The sequence below is a fragment of the Palaemon carinicauda genome, unplaced genomic scaffold (genome assembly GCF_036898095.1).
Source record: "Palaemon carinicauda isolate YSFRI2023 unplaced genomic scaffold, ASM3689809v2 scaffold512, whole genome shotgun sequence".
NCBI lineage: Eukaryota > Metazoa > Arthropoda > Malacostraca > Decapoda > Palaemonidae > Palaemon > Palaemon carinicauda.
The window spans coordinates 110,224-127,695 of record NW_027171776.1 but is presented as its reverse complement, the minus strand read 5'-3'; the positions used below and the strand labels follow the sequence as shown (position 1 = coordinate 127,695).

At 37.7% G+C, this 17,472-nt stretch overlaps 1 protein-coding gene across 2 annotated transcripts in view; it reads left to right on the top strand.

The window, feature by feature from the left end:
* Positions 1 to 6: 6 nt before the first annotated feature.
* The window catches only part of LOC137637062 (bumetanide-sensitive sodium-(potassium)-chloride cotransporter-like), a 35,403-nt gene continuing 17,937 nt past the window's right edge, over positions 7 to 17,472 (top strand). For both annotated transcript variants that reach the window (XM_068369369.1, XM_068369368.1), the window contains exons 1-16: positions 7 to 42; positions 1,203 to 1,278; positions 2,364 to 2,459; positions 3,226 to 3,353; positions 4,786 to 4,917; positions 5,194 to 5,308; positions 6,958 to 7,097; positions 7,794 to 7,905; positions 9,443 to 9,603; positions 10,036 to 10,267; positions 11,330 to 11,451; positions 12,578 to 12,713; positions 14,457 to 14,668; positions 15,832 to 15,966; positions 16,612 to 16,718; positions 16,953 to 17,128. In XM_068369369.1, coding sequence (XP_068225470.1) covers positions 1,203 to 1,278; positions 2,364 to 2,459; positions 3,226 to 3,353; positions 4,786 to 4,917; positions 5,194 to 5,308; positions 6,958 to 7,097; positions 7,794 to 7,905; positions 9,443 to 9,603; positions 10,036 to 10,267; positions 11,330 to 11,451; positions 12,578 to 12,713; positions 14,457 to 14,668; positions 15,832 to 15,966; positions 16,612 to 16,718; positions 16,953 to 17,128 — 2,080 coding nt within the window. In that variant the 5' untranslated portion in view covers positions 7 to 42. The remainder of the gene's footprint in view (positions 43 to 1,202; positions 1,279 to 2,363; positions 2,460 to 3,225; positions 3,354 to 4,785; positions 4,918 to 5,193; positions 5,309 to 6,957; positions 7,098 to 7,793; positions 7,906 to 9,442; positions 9,604 to 10,035; positions 10,268 to 11,329; positions 11,452 to 12,577; positions 12,714 to 14,456; positions 14,669 to 15,831; positions 15,967 to 16,611; positions 16,719 to 16,952; positions 17,129 to 17,472) is intronic.

The window sequence follows — 17,472 nt, the reverse complement described above, 5'->3', positions numbered from 1 at the left end:
AGAGGCAAGGTCATTAAGTTTGGATGGCTGGAAGGAGTATATGTAAGTATATTTTGTAATTTTCCGTATGAAGTATATTGTTATATTCTTATGTGAGTTCATAGTAATAAAAGTTTTTTTTTTTTTTTTTTTTTTTTTTTTTTTTTTTTTTTTTTTGTCTGAAATACGATATAAAGCGAGTTTTACGATTTCCGAAATAATTGTGATTTAGTTTAGGGTTACTTTACTTTTACTGGTTTATTTCTCGCCCTCCATCAGACACTAAAAGTCTGTTCAGGCGGACCTTGGTGTGTGAAAATAATTTCTTTCCAGTTAATATTTTTCTCTATATGTTATCATTTATTTCGCTAGCATTTGTATTCAGGTTTAATAGTTTTCAGGTCACTATTATAACACTTTTACCCGGGTATAGTTTACTGGCATCAGCAAACTATCCCCGTGCAAATGCTCACTATCCCGGAAAGTTTAATTGCCACTAGTTACTGACACTAGTGAACTATCCCCATGTAAACCAAGCTTAAGGATATGGTCAAAGGGGCGTAGCCCTCCAGTAAATACCGTATATACTCGTGTAATGTTCGATTTTTGAAGGCCTATTTTTCAGTTAAAAAAGTAAGGGTCGAACATTACACGAGATATATATTTGGAAAAGTAACAATTTCTGGCCTACCGGTAGGTAAACGTAAGCTAGGCCTACGCGAACATTACCCTAGGCTATGCTACCTACCCCGGTAGGTAAACATAGGCTCCTAGGTTAGGTTAGCTTTGGAACCTTAAGTTAGGTGGTGTTATTGTGTTTGTTTCCTTTTTAAAGTGTGATTTTTCATCATAACTTTTAAAATTATACATCCGGTCTGCCCCAACGAACTACAAAGGCTCCTTTTAAAGATATGTTTGAATTGTGTGAGTGAGTTAAGAGAGAGGCCTCCCGGTGCTGGTTTAGTATGTGGCCTACCTTTTTTTAATCTGGTTTAGTATGTGGCTTACCTGGCTTGTTAGGTTAATTAGGTTAGGTTAGGTTAGGATAGGTTAGGTTTGGTAAGGTAATGTCAGGTTAGGTAATGTTAGGTTAGGTAAGGTTAGGCTAGGTTAGGCCTCATACTAAAACAGATAGAATTTCGTAGGCCATATTCGAAAGGTAGGCCACATACTGAACCGGCACTGGCATCCCTCTAAACTGTCCCTTCGTCCTCTCCCGACAGATGAGATGTCTCCTCAACATCTGGGGTGTCATGTTGTTCCTGCGTGTCTCCTGGATGGTGGGACAAGCAGGTGTCAGTAAGTATTTTTCTGTTTATTTAAATTTCTGGTTAATAACTGCATTTGGTAACCTTTACGGTCTGGCGATGGCTTAGCTTATTCCACGTCAACTCGCAGCTTGTTGGTCCCAAACTCTTGTCACGCTCATCGCTTGCCTATCCACTGATTTGTCAGAACTCATTGCCTGGTCCCCAAGGTTGTATCCTGGTTGCAGAGAGATAATGACCTATTAATATTATTACAACTAGCTAAGCTACAACCTTAGTAGGAAAAGCAGGGTGCTATAAGCCCAAGCGCTCCAACAAGGATGAATAGCCCAGTGAGGAAAGGAAATAAATAAAATACAAGAGAAGTAATGAGCAATTTGAATAAAATATTTTAAGAACAGGTACAACATTAAAATAAATCTTTCGTATATAAACTAAAAAAAAACAGGCATTATGTCAGCCTGTTCAACAAGAAAACATCGGCTGCAAGTTTGAACTTTTGAAGTTTTTTGCCATTGCCCTCACGAGTGATCTTTTAAACCTTACTAATTATTACATATGTTCATATATAATATTTTAGAAATTACTGCTATTGCAATAGTATTAGATTTATAAATTTGGGCTATATGGCCTGGCGCTGGGGTTGGAGGCCTTGCAGTGCCAATAAGCATAAAAGGGAAAAGCCTGCGAGGAAGTGGTAATTATTTTACTTATGTTAACTGTACCTTGAGAAACTTCTCCTTGCAAGTAAAAGGCCAAATTCATTTTATTTGCATACACAGTATAATGTGATACCTCTTGATGCAAATGTTTCTGCATGCAAAATTTTCATGATGCGAAGGTTTTTTCGCCTCGTATTACGGAAAGATTTTCATGATACAAAGAAATTCGCCAGCCAGGCCAAGAATAAAATAGTTTTACTGTAAAAAATATGAGCCAGTCGAAGAAAACGTGTTGTTTATACATAATAGAAAAAATACCTCTCTCTAGTAAGGATAACTATAATAATAGTACAGTACATTTTGTACTGTATATTCTTAACATGTACAGTATTTTAGTTGTAATATTAACAAGATTATGTATTAATTATCTTTAATACTCTGGTCTTTCCCACAGTACAAGCTCTGATCATCGTTTTCGCTGCAAATCTTGTCACTACCATAACCACACTTTCCATGTCTGCTGTTGCTACAAATGGTCGGATACAAGCTGGTAAGTGAACAGAGCAAGTGGGTCTGCCCCTGTATATTAATTCTCCGCCTATTTGTATTTTCTGGCTTGCTTTTTATGATTACCTCAATTCAAATGCAAATTATATTTTTCAATATACATACTTGGGTATTGGAGATCTTGGAAGGTCTCTCTCTCTCTCTCTCTCACTCTCTCTCTCTCTCTCACTCTCTCTCTCTCTCTCTCTCTCTCTCTCTCTCTCTCTCTCTCTCTCTCTCTCATTTCACTTGAAAGGAAGGCATTAGATTTTGAGAAAAACAAATGGGTCTGCTCCACTTTTCTCTTGGAATATTTTTCTCACTTTTCCACTTTTAGTACATAATTCCATAATATTTACTTTTTAGGACAAAATTCCATATTTACAGTACTAACTTTTAAAATATATAATTCTAAAAGGGTTAGTGTTAAGAAACTCTAATCTTAATAATGTTTATGACATTAAAAACAATCTTCATTTTCTTTAATTTTAAAGATTAGGAAACCAGTTATGAAAATTTAAATTTTCAGATAAGTACGAGTTAACAATAATAACAATAGTCCATTTCTTTTATCGAGGCAGATTTGCACCGACTCGCAGGGGTGCCCTTTTAGCTCGGAAAAGTTTCCTGATCGCTGATTGGTTAGAATTATCTTGTCCAACCAATCAGCGATCAGGAAACTTTTCCGAGCTAAAAGGGCACCCCTGCGAGTCGGTGCAAATCTGCCTCGCTAAAAGAAATTGACTATAATCATTCTCACCCCATTTCAGGTGGCGTCTATTACATGATATCTCGATCCCTGGGACCTGAGTTTGGCGGCTCTATAGGTCTCATGTTCACCGTGGCAAATTCCATCGCTGCGGCTACCTACATCATCGGTTTCTGCGATTCTCTGAAGGTAATCATTCGCACTGAATTGCAGGGACGCGCAGAGAACATTTTCAGGGCAGGTGCTCAAGTGAAAAAAAGGGCAAAAATATAGAAATGAATGAGGCTAAATATATACCGGCTCAATATTCTTTCAATTTTATTTAAAATAGCCATCAACCCTTTTACCCCCAGGCTCTTTGGAAATTTCCAACCCTTAATCCCCAGGGGGTTATTTTTTTCCCCAGCACATTTTGCAGTATATTTTCTTTAAATTGTTCTAACAGCCTTAATTTTTGTCATAGAGAGGTCATGTTAGTCTCATTCTCTTGGAAAATGCCTGAATTTTCTAATAAAAAAAAAAATTACCAAAAATATGAAAAAAAAAAATTTTATAGCATTTTTTTGCGATGACGTACCGGTACGTCCATGGGGGTAAAGGGATGGCTTTTGTGAAACGTACCAGTACGTCCTTTGGGGGTAAAAGGGTTAATAGGTTCCAAAAATGGATTTTGAGCGAAGCAAAACATCTATTTTTGGGTGAGATAGCCGTGTCGTCCTGATGGAAGGTTCCTTTAGTAGCTTCCTTTAGTAGCTTCCTAAGGGTATATGTTCCTTTTGTAGTAGTCATATATACCCTTGGGAAGCTACTAAAGGAACCTTCCATCAGGACGACATGGCCTGAGCCCAAAAAAGCTGTTTGCAAGTGGAATCTTATTAAATTTTGGCCTACGATTTTCAGCTGCAAAAGTCAACAAAAAGTCCCGTTTCATATTGAAAATGCCTTCTTGCTCACTGCATTAACCCTTTTACCCCCAAAGGACGTACTGATACGTTTCACAAAACCCATCCCTTTACCCCCATGGACGTACCGGTACGTCCTTGCAAAAAATGCTATAAATTTTTTTTTTCTTTTTTTGATAATTTTTTTAAAAAATTCAGGCATTTTCCAAGAGAATGAGACTAACCTGACCTCTCTATGACAAAAATTAAGGCTGTTAGAGCAATTTAAAAAAAAATATACTACAAAATGTGCTGGGAAAAAAATAACCCCTTGGGGGTTAAGGGTTGGAAATTTCCAAAGAGCCTGGGGGTAAAGGGTTAAAATATATAATATTCTTTTACAGTATTTCATTATGAAATTTTGATACATTTTGTGAGACATGATTTCAGTTGGAGATATCTGTTTACTGAAAAACCACAAGTTCTTAAATTGAGAAATGTGCTTTTTCAAGTTCCTAACATTAAAAATATCTTTATAGTAAGTTCTCAACTTGAAAAATTCATAATCATAAGTTCCAAACATAAAAAATGTCCTATCGGGAGTTCCTATCTCCAAGAATTCTATGTTCAAAATATTTGTAAAGTGTAACAGACACAAAAACCACAAATATAGAGAGTATTCATCATTATAAAAGTATAAAATAAAAGAGAATTTGATTATTTATTGTATTTTCTTGCAGGATATGTTGAAGTATGAATTTAACGGTACAATAATCATCGATGGCGGAGTGAACGACACGCGAGTTGTCGGCACAGTAACTCTGATAGCGGTGCTGGGGCTCGCTATTGTCGGTATGGATTGGGTCACCAGGGTAAGTGCAGTTGGGATTGGGAAATAATTGCTTTTTCCAATGTTGAATACTATACGTGTATAGTACACGCAGTTATTTTATAAAGTTCCTTGTACTTAAAGTATTTATTCTAATGGCCTCAAGAAACGTTCTGTTTTGGAACTCATTCTTAAAATTTATAAGTGATTCATTGTTCAGGGTGTAAAATAGTTGAATTTTGCAATGTTGAATACCGTACGATAGTACACGTGGTTCCTTCATAAAAATTTTCTTGCACTGAACATCTTTATTCCTCAGGTCCAAATGGGTCTCCTGTTCTTACTGATTGGGTCACAGATCGACTTTATCGTCGGTGCATTTATTGGACCAACCTCCGACGAGGAAGCTGCTCAAGGATTTCTAGGATTCAATCGTAGGTTTTAAAAGCTTGGTTTATTGTTTAACCCTTTTACCCCAATGGATGTACTGGTACGTTTCACAAAACTCATCCCTTTACCCCCAATGGACGTACTGGTACATTTCACAAAACTCATCCCTTTACCCCCAATGGACGTACTGGTACGTTTCACAAAACTCATCCCTTTACCCCCAATGGACGTACTGGTACGTTTCACAAAACTCATCCCTTCACCCCCAATGGACGTACTGGTACGTTTCACAAAACTCATCCCTTCACCCCCAATGGACGTACTGGTACGTTTCACAAAACTCATCCCTTTACCCCCAATGGACGTACTGGTACGTTTCACAAAACTCATCCCTTCACCCCCAATGGACGTACTGGTACGTTTCACAAAACCCATCCCTTTACCCCCATGGACGTACCGGTATGTCCTTGCAAAAAACTGCTATTTACATTTTTTTTGCATATTTTTGATAATTTTATGAGAAACTTCAGGCATTTTCCAAAAGAATGAGACCAACCTGACCTCTCTATGACAAAAATTAAGGCTGTTAGAGCAATTTAAAAAAAAATATATACTGTATTGCAAAATGTGCTTGAAAAAAAAAGACGCCTGGGGGTTAAGGGTTGGAAAGTTCCAAATAGCTTGGGGGTAAAAGAGTTAAAAGGTGCACTGTACTAAAGTGATTTCTTTATCTCTATAGTATTTGAGATTTTAATGGTACAATGCTCGGCCTTAGGGATACGGCAGTTTGCATTTACTGAACACGCTTGTCGGTTTATCGATTTCATTTACGCGTTTGCGATTTGCTTAAAATTTAGGAATTTGGGGGTGATTTTATGCACTAGATAATAATGTTGAAAAATCTTTAAAGTTACAATAAGTTTTTGAATGAAGTAATTCAGTCTGTTTTGGTTCATGGTTCCTTATTCTTATAAAGTTGTTGAACGAGATCACAAAGTTAAATTTTTAGACTTTCAAGAAGTTGGTAATCTAATTGGGAAGAAAAGGAAGGGAAGAGCTTCTAAATCAGTGGTTCCCAACCTGGGGGAAATTTGAAGCTTCCAGGGGGAAATAATTACACTACCTACTAACTAAAACAAGCGGAAAATGTCCTCATAGTACATGATATTCAAGGGGAGAATTGGAGTGTCATGCCCATTTCTGAGGCAGGTGAGTGGCCATGAGGGCTGGGTGGGGCATGAAGGGGGAAATCTGGATGGTTGAACTGGGTGCCGGGGGGAAATGACAGAAAAAAGGTTGGGAACCACTGATCTAAATATTGTACATGTTGTCCCTTCAAGCTATGCTGTAGTTGGTAGCTCCCTATTTAACCCCAGCAAGGGCTTCCATGGATAAAAATCCAGAATACTGAGTGTCTCCAGGGGCCGAGTAGGAAAAATTAAAATCACAAGAAAAATGCTTTTTGAGAACTGTCAATTTTCAAACACTCGTATCTTGACAATTTATGAATGAATTTTAAAAAGTTTTGGAGTCTATGCACTGTATATCCAGGTATATCCAATTACTGTACCCTTTTTTAATGTGAGAAGAAGTTTTGGAGTCTTATGAACAGTACTGTATATCCAAGTACACTTTTTTTTTTTTAGAACGCCATTGCAGAAAGGAATTATAACATTTTCCTTTTCAATTGCAGTCGAGGTCCTGAAGGATAATGTAGCGGCGGAGTATCGTAGATTCGAAGGCAGCAACCAGAACATCTTCAGTGTCTTCGGTGTCTTCTTCCCTGCCGTAACTGGCATTGTTGCGGGTGCTAATCTCTCCGGAGATCTGAAGGTACTTGACGCTGTAGTTGTCAAATGAGTGAAGACGAAGCATTGTGTTTATCATCATCATCTCCTACCTATTGATGCAAAGCGCCTCGATTAGATTTCGCCAGTCGTCTCTATCTTGAGTTTTTAAATCAATACTTCTCCATTCATCATCTTCTACGTCGCGCTTCATGGTCCTCAGCCATGTAGGCCTGGGGCTTCCAACTATTCTAGTGCCCTGTGGAGCCCACTTAAAAGTGTTTATACAATATAATTTTATTTTAAAAAATTATTGATTTAGACTAAACTTTGGTCCCGTTTATTGTAGCTCTACGAGGGTTTGTCCTAAAAATAGTAATTGCCGTCAATCTAGCTTTTTGATTTTTTAAACACTTACCTTAATTATCCATTTGATACATTATCAGTACAATTAAATTTCATTTTTTATTTGATTGAAAGTATAGTTTTGCTTCTCAATGGTAAAGAGAAAGTTTTACCATTCCGTTCTTTGTACAGGTCTTTAAAATAGTCTTAAATTATTTTTTTCATATATTGCACTACATCTTGAATTGTTAGGATATATTGCATTACTTTTTGAATGATTTTTAGATATATTGAATTACATCTTTAATTGTTTTAGGATATATTGCACGGCATCATAAATAATTTTGGGATATACAGTACTGTATACCGTTTCTCAATGTGTCTTTTTTGCCCTCAGGATCCTGCTGTGGCTATTCCAAAGGGTACATTAGGTGCCATCTTTACTACTTTCATCACATACATTATCTATCCAGTGATGTTGGGGGCAGCCGCACTTCGTGACGCATCAGGTTTGTGCATTAAAAGATTATTATTATCATTGTTATCGTTATTATTATTATTACTAATACTGCTAGCTGAGCTACAGCCCTAGAGAGGTAGTAAACAATTAAAATAAAATGGATTTTGACGTAGGAAAAATCTATTTTTGGGTGAGATAGCCATGTCGTCCTGATGGAAGTTCCTTCTGGCAGCTACTGTATAATATTTCTGCAAGTGATATTACAAGAGAATTACTGTCGGGTATCACAGGGTTCTAACCCCCAGAACGACTATCCTTAAATATCGTGTATAATCAGGGACGTATCCGTAGATAACCATAGATATCTGCACCCCAAAAAGACTTAACCCAGTCTAGGAAACTAAGGAGGAGGATGGGTGAGAAGCTGTTACATATCCTCTCTCTTCATAGTACTGTTCGTCTCTGATAAACTCATTCTTTTGATCGCAGCTTACCTACGCGTTCGTATTTTGTCAAGACCGCCTTAAAACAGTAATAAAGTGTTCTTCCTTGGCGCACACATGGTCAGTAACTTCATAATCTAATGAAGCTGTATTGCAGGAATATTGAAGCATGCCAGTTGATTATATCCTACCACTTTTTATATCTCATTACCCAAAAATACTGGCAGTCCGAAGGAAATGAATTGCACATATCCAATTCCCCATTGCTTACGCCAGTCCGACGCAGGCTGTTATTTCATCCTACTCTTAAATGCTTTCCTTTTCTTGGTCAAAATGTTTCACACGATGAAAAAGCTTTGAAAATAGCGAGATAACACAGGAAAAATACTGGCCACCAAAGCTACAAACGAAAGAATGGTTTGGTGGCGCCGTACGGTGTCGATTGGGCGAACTATTTACAGTACATTAGGAGAGTCGAGTTGTTTACCTCTTAAACGACTCTCCTATTTTTCTTGCCACTTTCCCTCTCGAAGTGAAAGGCTATTCGGGGTGTAAATAGCTATGAGATGTGTCAAGATACGTCCTTATGCGATATCCCTTGGAGAAATTTAAGGGATACTCGCTCCAGGAGTTAGAATTCTGGGTACCTTCGGTAAATTCTCTGGGATATATCACTGTAGTCACATATAACTTAGGAAGCTACTAATGAAGGAACTTCCATCAGCACGACATGGCTCTTTCACCCAAAAATAGATTTTTCACTTCGCTCAAAATCCGTTTTCTTGGTCAAAATTTTTCGCAAACTTTGCTCCATCTGATATTGTTTTCAAAAACTATTAGTTGCAACATCTTCACAGTCCTAAGTATTGAATTTTCTGTCTGTTAAAAGTTATGTATAAATACCTTACAATAAAAGAGAGTTGACACATTATGTTTTCATACTTGAAACTTTTACTTTCCAACATTGGAACAGATTTTCTGTTCTTAGGCATTTGAGATCCCAATGGATTTCTGATCATTTTTATGTAAGAATCTGCGAAAAGTAATTTTTTTTTTATCAGTTAATGCTTTGATAAAGAGTAATATTGAATTCTCTTCTTGTGTAGTGACATTGAATAATCTTGCATTTCTCACTTATTTCAGGCAATACCACAGCATACGAAGCCTACATAAATGAGACAATGGAATCTGGGGAAGAGTACGACTACAGGAGAAACCCAGTGTTCAACAATGCTTCATGCAACTTAGGAGAACCAGGCGACATGAGAGAACCTTGCGAATACGGTCTTCAAAACAGTGCTCAGGTAAGTGGAATTTTTCTCTGCCGATTTGCAGTTCCGGTAGGCCCTGCTGCTTCCTCCGGTGCCTTAGATGACCGCGGAGGTAGCAGCAGTAGGGGACTCAGCAGTATGAAGCTTCATCTGTGGTGGAAATGTGGGAGGTTGGGCTGTGGCACCCTAGCAGTACCAGCTGAACTCGGCTGAGTCCCTGGTTAGGCTGGAGGAACGTAGAGAGTAGAGGTCCCCTTTTTTGTTTGGTTTCTTGTTGATGTCGGCTACCCCCCAAAATTGGGGGAAGTGCCTTTGGTATATGTATGTATGTATGATATTGGAACTGAAGTTTGTGTAAATAAAATTGTGCAATTGCAATGAAAGGTCTCTAATATTATATCAATGTGACCAGAGATTTTCAGGGATTTAAATGGATTCAAATAAAACATTTCTAAACCCCAACAGGTTATGGAATTGATGGCCGCCTGGGGTCCACTGATCTACGCTGGTTGCTTCGCCGCCACTTTGTCTTCGGCCATCGCCTCTCTCGTTGGGGCGCCTCGTGTTCTTCAGGCCTTGGCCAAGGATAAGCTTTACCCTGGAATCTTTATGTTCTCCAAGGGGTACGGAGCCAACAACGATCCTGTCCGCGGCTACCTCCTTGTTTTCGTAATCTCGTTGGCCTGCATCATGATAGGTAAAGATTGGACTTGGTTTCTTTTCCAAGACTCGCAATAGGATATTATTAATACACACACAAACACAGCCATTCCAACGCCTTCTAAAGATTGGACTTGGTTTCTTTTCCAAGACTCGCAATAGGATATTATACAATATTGCTAATACACACACAAACACAGCCATTCCAACGCCTTCTAAAAACATAACAGACACCTCACACGTCTCGAACTGTCGACCTAACCACGCCATGATTCCTCGCTGCCGGGAGGAAGGGCGATGGTGACTAGTACAACACAAACATACACTACCGGGGTCTAGCGATGGCAGGCAGGGCAGCCGGTCGGGATTACGGTCCACCCCAAAGCCAAAGCAAAGTCATTCAAAAGAAGGCAACCGTGTTACCCCATACGAATGGGATAAAGTCACGCTAATAGAGGATGAGGATGATGACTGTAGATTCTGATATCAAATTGGTCTCTAATGTTTATGGACTATGTCATGCAAGGGACTGTATGGTGTTTACAGGTAGTAGTTAGGAAAGTTATTACAAAAACCATTTAGGATAAGTTTTATAACAGTGCATTTCATGTTTTCCATTCATAAGCAAGAGGATAATATCTCTCTTTTTTTCCTGTACTGTATCTTTTCCCTAATTATTGTATTCCATCAGTCACTTTCATTCCTTCCTCCCTTTATATTTTTATTTATTAAGTTTTAGATAAATTTGATAGTTAGATACCTCAACTCACACTGCATTGTGTTAGGGTTCGTTTTATTTTGCAAGGAAATAGTATTTTTAGTTGCATATAATTGATGTATACAGTACACTTTAAAGTGAAGTGAAAGTTTCAGCACCTAGTAATGTTCGTAATAATGTAACTATAAGTAAAACACAAACAGAATTGTAATGTCATTTTTAAAATCAAGTGAAAGTTTCAGCACCTAGTAATGTTCGTAATATAAAATATTAGTAAAACAGAAACGTAATTGTATATCAGACGTCATTTTTATGTGTACAGTAACTGCATTTTAAATGCAATTTTAAATTCATATTCTATAAATGTATCCTTTTTTACAGGTGACCTGAACTTGGTAGGAACACTGTTGAGCAACTTCTTCTTGGCTTCGTACAGCTTAATCAACTTCTCCTGTTTCCATGCTTCTCTCATCAAATCCCCTGGTTGGAGGCCTGGCTTCAAGGTGAGTGCTAAATATATGTTTATGTTTTAGATTAACCCTTTTACCCCCAGGCTTTTTGGAAATTTCCAACCCTTAACCCGCAGGGGGTTACTTTTTTCCCAGCACATTTTGGTGTATATTTCTTTTAAATTGCTCTAACAGCCTTAATTTTTGTCATAGAGAGGTCAGGTTGGTCTCATTCTCTTGGAAAATGTCTGAATTTTCTCAAAAAATTATCAAAAATATGAAAAAAATAATTTTTATAGCATTTTTTTGCAAGGACGTACCAGTACGTCCATGGGGGTAAAGGGATGGCTTTTGTGAAACGTACCAGTACGTCCTTTGGGGGTAAAAGGGTTAAAGTTTATTTATTGGTTGGAAATGGCAGTATATGTAAAGTATTCTGTATGATATTTAAGTTTATCATTTTGCGGTACACAGACTTGACTAAGGAAGCAGATGTTTAATAAAACAGACTTATTTCGTGATGTTCCATATTATCCCTTTTACCCCCAGGCTCTTTGGAATTTTCCAACCCTTAACCCCCAGGGGTTATTTTTATTTAAGCACATTTTGCTGTATACTTTTTTTAAATTGCTCCAACAGCCTTAATTTCTGTCCTAGAGAGGTCAGGTTGGTCTCATTCTCTTGGAAAATGCCTGAAGTTTCTCAAAAAATTATCAAAAATATGCAAAAAAAATTGTAAATAGTAGTTTTTTGCAAGGACGTACCGGTACGTCCATGGGGGTAAAGGGATGTGTTTTGGGGGTAAAAGGGTAAAAGGGGTAAAAGGGTTATGTAGTGTTGGATAGTGACGCTACTATTGTAGTGTTCTTCATTAAGGCAGGTCCTTTCGTGTTTCAGTCGCCCTCCATAATTCTCTCTCCGTGGCAACCTATTTTAGCACTTGGTACCTTCTCCCTCCCTTTAGGTCTTCTAGCATTGACTTCTAGGGAAATAGAATATTGGTGCTTCATTTGTTTGATATAAGATAGGTATTATCTGTAATCGATGACAATTTAGATCCTGTTTTTTAAACCAAATAAGTCACTTTCATTAATCAACAAAGTATTTAAAAACTTTTACTACAGTATTCTAACATATTTTTTTTATCATGATATTCAAATTATTAATGTATATTTTTCAGTACTACAACCTGTGGGTCAGTCTTGTCGGTGGACTTCTGTGTTTGATTGTCATGTTCTTGATCGATTACGTGATGGCCCTGGTCACATTCGTCGTGGTCGTAGCACTCTATCTCTTTGTGTCATACCGCAACCCTGGTAAGTACTTTTTTAAGAGATACTGTACAACACTTTCTTATATCATCGTCATCATCTCCTCCTACGCCTATTGACACAAGGGGCCTCGGTTAGATTTCCCCAGTCATCTCTATCTTGAGCTTTTAAATTGGTACTTCTCCACTCATCTCCTACTTCACGCTTTATAGTCCTCAGCTATGTAGGCCTGGGTCTTCTAACTATTAGTGCCCTGTGGAGCCCAGTTGAAAGTTTGGTGAACTAATCTCTCTTGTGGAGTGCGAAGAGCATGCCGAAACCATCATCATCTACCCCTCTTTCTTATATACTTTCCCTAATTCACAACTATTGAGACAATTTCTTAATGTTGTTAGCGCTGTAAACGATACTGTACATTATTTATATTAGTTTTTTCTAGTTCACAACCATCGAGACAATTACTTAAAACCTTTTAGCAGCATTGGATGTATTCTACATCCAGATATTTCTAATCCCTTCAATGCTTCTTTGTCATTTGACTTTTCAAGTCCAGTTATTTCTCTTTTATCATTTACGCCTAGAAAGATTTTTACAAAAGATGTAGTGATAGCATCAATTTGAAAGGAAATTGATTTAGCTAAATCCAATCTTTGATGAGTTATGTAAAATGTCTATAAAAGAAAAAGGCTTTGGACTTAAGTGCCAATAATTTGGTGATGAGTTGGCATTCAAAGGGTTAAATTAGTTGAACTGGTACCCCTCATACATTTTGTTCTAATTCATATCCATCGTAAACCGGTTTCATGGAGAATACAATTTTTATTAACCTGTGTAAAAAACTTAGTTGAATCTTCTTTTTCTTCTTTGTCTATATCTTTTCCCACTTCTATGTGGGTTTGATGTTTTTGGTCAGCTTTCTCCATCTACCTGTCCCACCCCTCATCACCGGTTAATCCCTTTGATCGAAGGTCATCCTTGATGCAGTCCACCCACCCTCGCTTTGGTCTCCCTCTCCTTCTCGCCCCCCGTACCTCCATTTCCGTCACTCTCCTCCCAATATACTGTTCATCTCTTCTCATGACATGACCATACCACCTCAGTCTACTTTCTTCACCGGTTAATCCCTTTGATCGAAGGTCATCCTTGATGCAGTCCACCCACCTTCGCTTTGGTCTCCCTCTCCTTCTCGCCCCCCGTACCTCCATTTCCGTCACTCTCCTCCCAATATACTGTTCATCTCTTCTCATGACATGACCATACCACCTCAGTCTACTTTCTTGGATCTTATCTGATAGTTGAATACTTCTCTAAATCATATTTCTATCATTGCCTGGAAGGACCTATGTAAATTTTGTTTAGATCTGGGCTGGAAATTGATAATACTAATGAATTTTATTTTGGGTAGTTGATACCATTAGAAGATGAAGTCACAATGTAAGAATCTATCAAAGAAGACTTAGTTTCTCTTATTATTATTATTACTAGCCAAGCTACAACCCTAGTTGGAAAAGCAAGATGCTATAAGCCCAAGGGCTCCAATAAGGAAAAATAGCCCAGTGAGGAAAGGAAATAAGGAAATGAATACAACCCTAGTTGGAAAAGCAAGATGCTATAAGCCCAAGGGCTCCAATAAGGAAAAATAGCCCAGTGAGGAAAGGAAATAAGGAAATGAATAAATGATGAGAACAAATTAACAATAAATCATTCTAAAAACAGTAACAACGTCAAATCAGTTATAACGGAGTTTTATTTGAGGTTCACTAGAATAACTATCTCTTGTGCTTTCAGATGTGAACTGGGGTTCTTCAACGCAAGCCCAGACGTACGTGACGGCACTCAAGGCGACGTTGGATCTGGTGGCCGTAGAGGAACACGTCAAGAACTACCGCCCGCAACTCCTCGTCTTGAGCGGCCCCGCCGGATCTAGGCCTCCGCTAGTCGACTTCGCCCAGAGCATTACAAAGAACATCTCTCTACTTGCACTTGGACATGTCATTCAGGTGAGTTGCAGTAATCCGTTTGAAGTCCATGGTAGTTTTTCAGCATCTAATTATCTACAAAGTCTGTTCCAATGTGGATATAGGATATTAACTCTTTTACCCCCAACGCTATTTGGAACTTTCCAACCCTCAACCCACAGGCAATTTTTTTTTTTCAAGCACATTTTGCAACATAATTCTTTTAAATTGCTTTAACAGCCTTAATTTTCGTCATAGAGAGGTCAGGTTGGTCTCATTCTCTTGGAAAATGCCTGAAGTTTCTCATAAAGTTATAAAAAATATGCAAAAAAATGTAGATAGCAGTTTTTTGCAAAGACGTACCGGTAGTCCATGGGGGTAATGGGATGAGTTTTGTGAAACGTACCAGTACGACCATTGGTGGTAAAAGGGTTAAGGTGTAGTAATTTGTGTATGTTTTGTGTAAATGTTTTAAGTGCTCATTTGAAGTATGGAAATGAATTTTTTTATCTATAAAGTTCTTGATTTCCCCATGAAAACAATATTTATTATATTCTCTCTGGATCATTTGGAGATTTCAGATTAGGAAGACTGTATTTAATAAACTCAATGCAAGAGGAGTATATTTTACTGGTGTATAATTTGTCCTTAAATACCTTCAATTTTGTTTGTAGGTCCTCAACTTAAAAATATTTGCCTTACAGACATTTAGAGATACAAACAGAAACAAACATTTAGAGATACAAACAGAAACAAACATTTAGAGATACAAACAGAAACAAACATTTAGAGATACAAACAGAAACAAACATTTAGAGAAACAAACATTTAGAGATACAAACAGAAACAAACATTTAGAGATACAAACAGAAACAAACATTTAGAGATACAAACAGAAAAAAAACATTTAGAGAAACAAACAGAAACAAACATTTAGATACAAACAGAAATCCAGCTGAAATCATATCTCTCAGATATATCAAAAGTTCATAATGCAGTACTGTAATTTACTGCAGTAAGCAAGAAGGCGGATATTTGTTGACTTTTACAGCTAAAAATCGCAGACGTGCGAGTCAGGTGAAGCCTATCTTAGGTCAAAATTTAAGAACATTTGACTTTCAAAAGTTGAGGACCTTCTGTATTCTGGAAGTCCTTGTTGAATAAGACTTAGGAAAGACATTTGACACAGCGCTTTTCTTATGCAGGGACCCCAAACTCAAAGAATCCGTAACGTGCTGAGCCGACAGTCCTACAGCTGGTTGAGCCGCCATAAGATCCGTGCCTTTTATTCTCTTGTCGAAGGAAACAACTTGGAGGAAGGTTCCCGCAGTCTTTTCCAGGTAGGCGACTTGTGTTTGGTTTTTTTCTCAATAGTATTCAATTAGTATGCTAAACTATTTAAGAGTTCTGTATGTTATCATGTATTGTTTATAAATACATACATACATATGTTTATAAATGGAGGTGTTAATACTATATGTACTGTCCATTGTATGGCTTAATTTTATTGGGTCATTCTTAAGATATTTCTCTATATCTATCTTGTTTAGTTCTCCTGAATTCCCATCAGTTATAGGTCTTCATGTACAGTTGGAATACAAGAATTCCACCCCATCGAACCCTTACTATGCGGCAAGTAACCGAACAGGAAGAGAAGGCAGACATGGTGGGAATAGCTACACGTAGGAACTTGCCACACTTGTGATGGGGTTCACATCCTCAGATTGAGGTGGGCCAGGAATTCGTGTGTCTAACTGTACATGTTTTGGCTCTCCCAATCAGTCCTCATCTTGTCACTCTATATCTACTACTCCCAAACTACTGCTGACCCTCCCACTCTCATCCCAAGTCCAAACTATCGTGGTCCTTTTAATGTAGCCGAGCTGAATGTATTATATAAGGAAGTAAGGAGAATATTGCATTTATTCTCTTTAGTCAACCATTGATTTACCTTTGGAATATTGTTTGTTTCTTTTCTCTCGTAGCTTGTTGGTTTAGGGAAACTGCGTCCCAACATGGTTCTTCTCGGATACAAGGCTAACTGGGGCAAGTGCGATCGTCAAGAGCTGAGGGCGTACTTTAACACACTTCAGTATGTTATGATCAATTTTTTTTTATACATAATTCCATAAGAATTGTTACTTTACCCTATTTGTAGATTTTAAATTCTTTAATACTTTTTTTTTCAATTATGAAATTTAAAAGAACATCTATATAGTAATGTACGTTTTTTTCTGATGAAATATCCGTAACATTTTCTATTTTGCGTAGTACGTAGGCGAGTTCCTGTGAATTGCTAAACTCAGTCTCGCCTTCCTTTTTACAGTGAAGCACTTGACATGTATCTCGGTATAGCTATTCTGCGTGTACCTCAAGGACTGGACTACTCTCAGATCATTGAAGACGAGGACACCCCTGTTATCATGAATGGCACGGACACAAATATCACATCCAACGTCGAGGACATCAAACGCAATCAGTCTGCCGGCCACCTTTCACTCGGTAAGTCGGCATGCAAACCTTTGTGTCGATTGCAAATATTTATTTGTTTTACCCGTGAAATAACTTGAAACTGTTTCAGATTTTTTCTATGATATGAAATGGCAATTATAAGAACAACCTTTAAGAAGGTGTGCCATGTTGATTAAGGTGTTACAAAGCTCTGGGAAAACGGACCAGTTTCTAATTTTACAGATGAAAGAAATTACACTTTTTTCCAGACGATTTTGGTGGTATTTAACAAAAGAATTTTGTTACATATTATATATCCTGACGCCATGTTTTTCTACTGTTTTTGTGCTAGAAAGTATCGTAACTTTGTGGACACATCTGAAATGCATCCATCA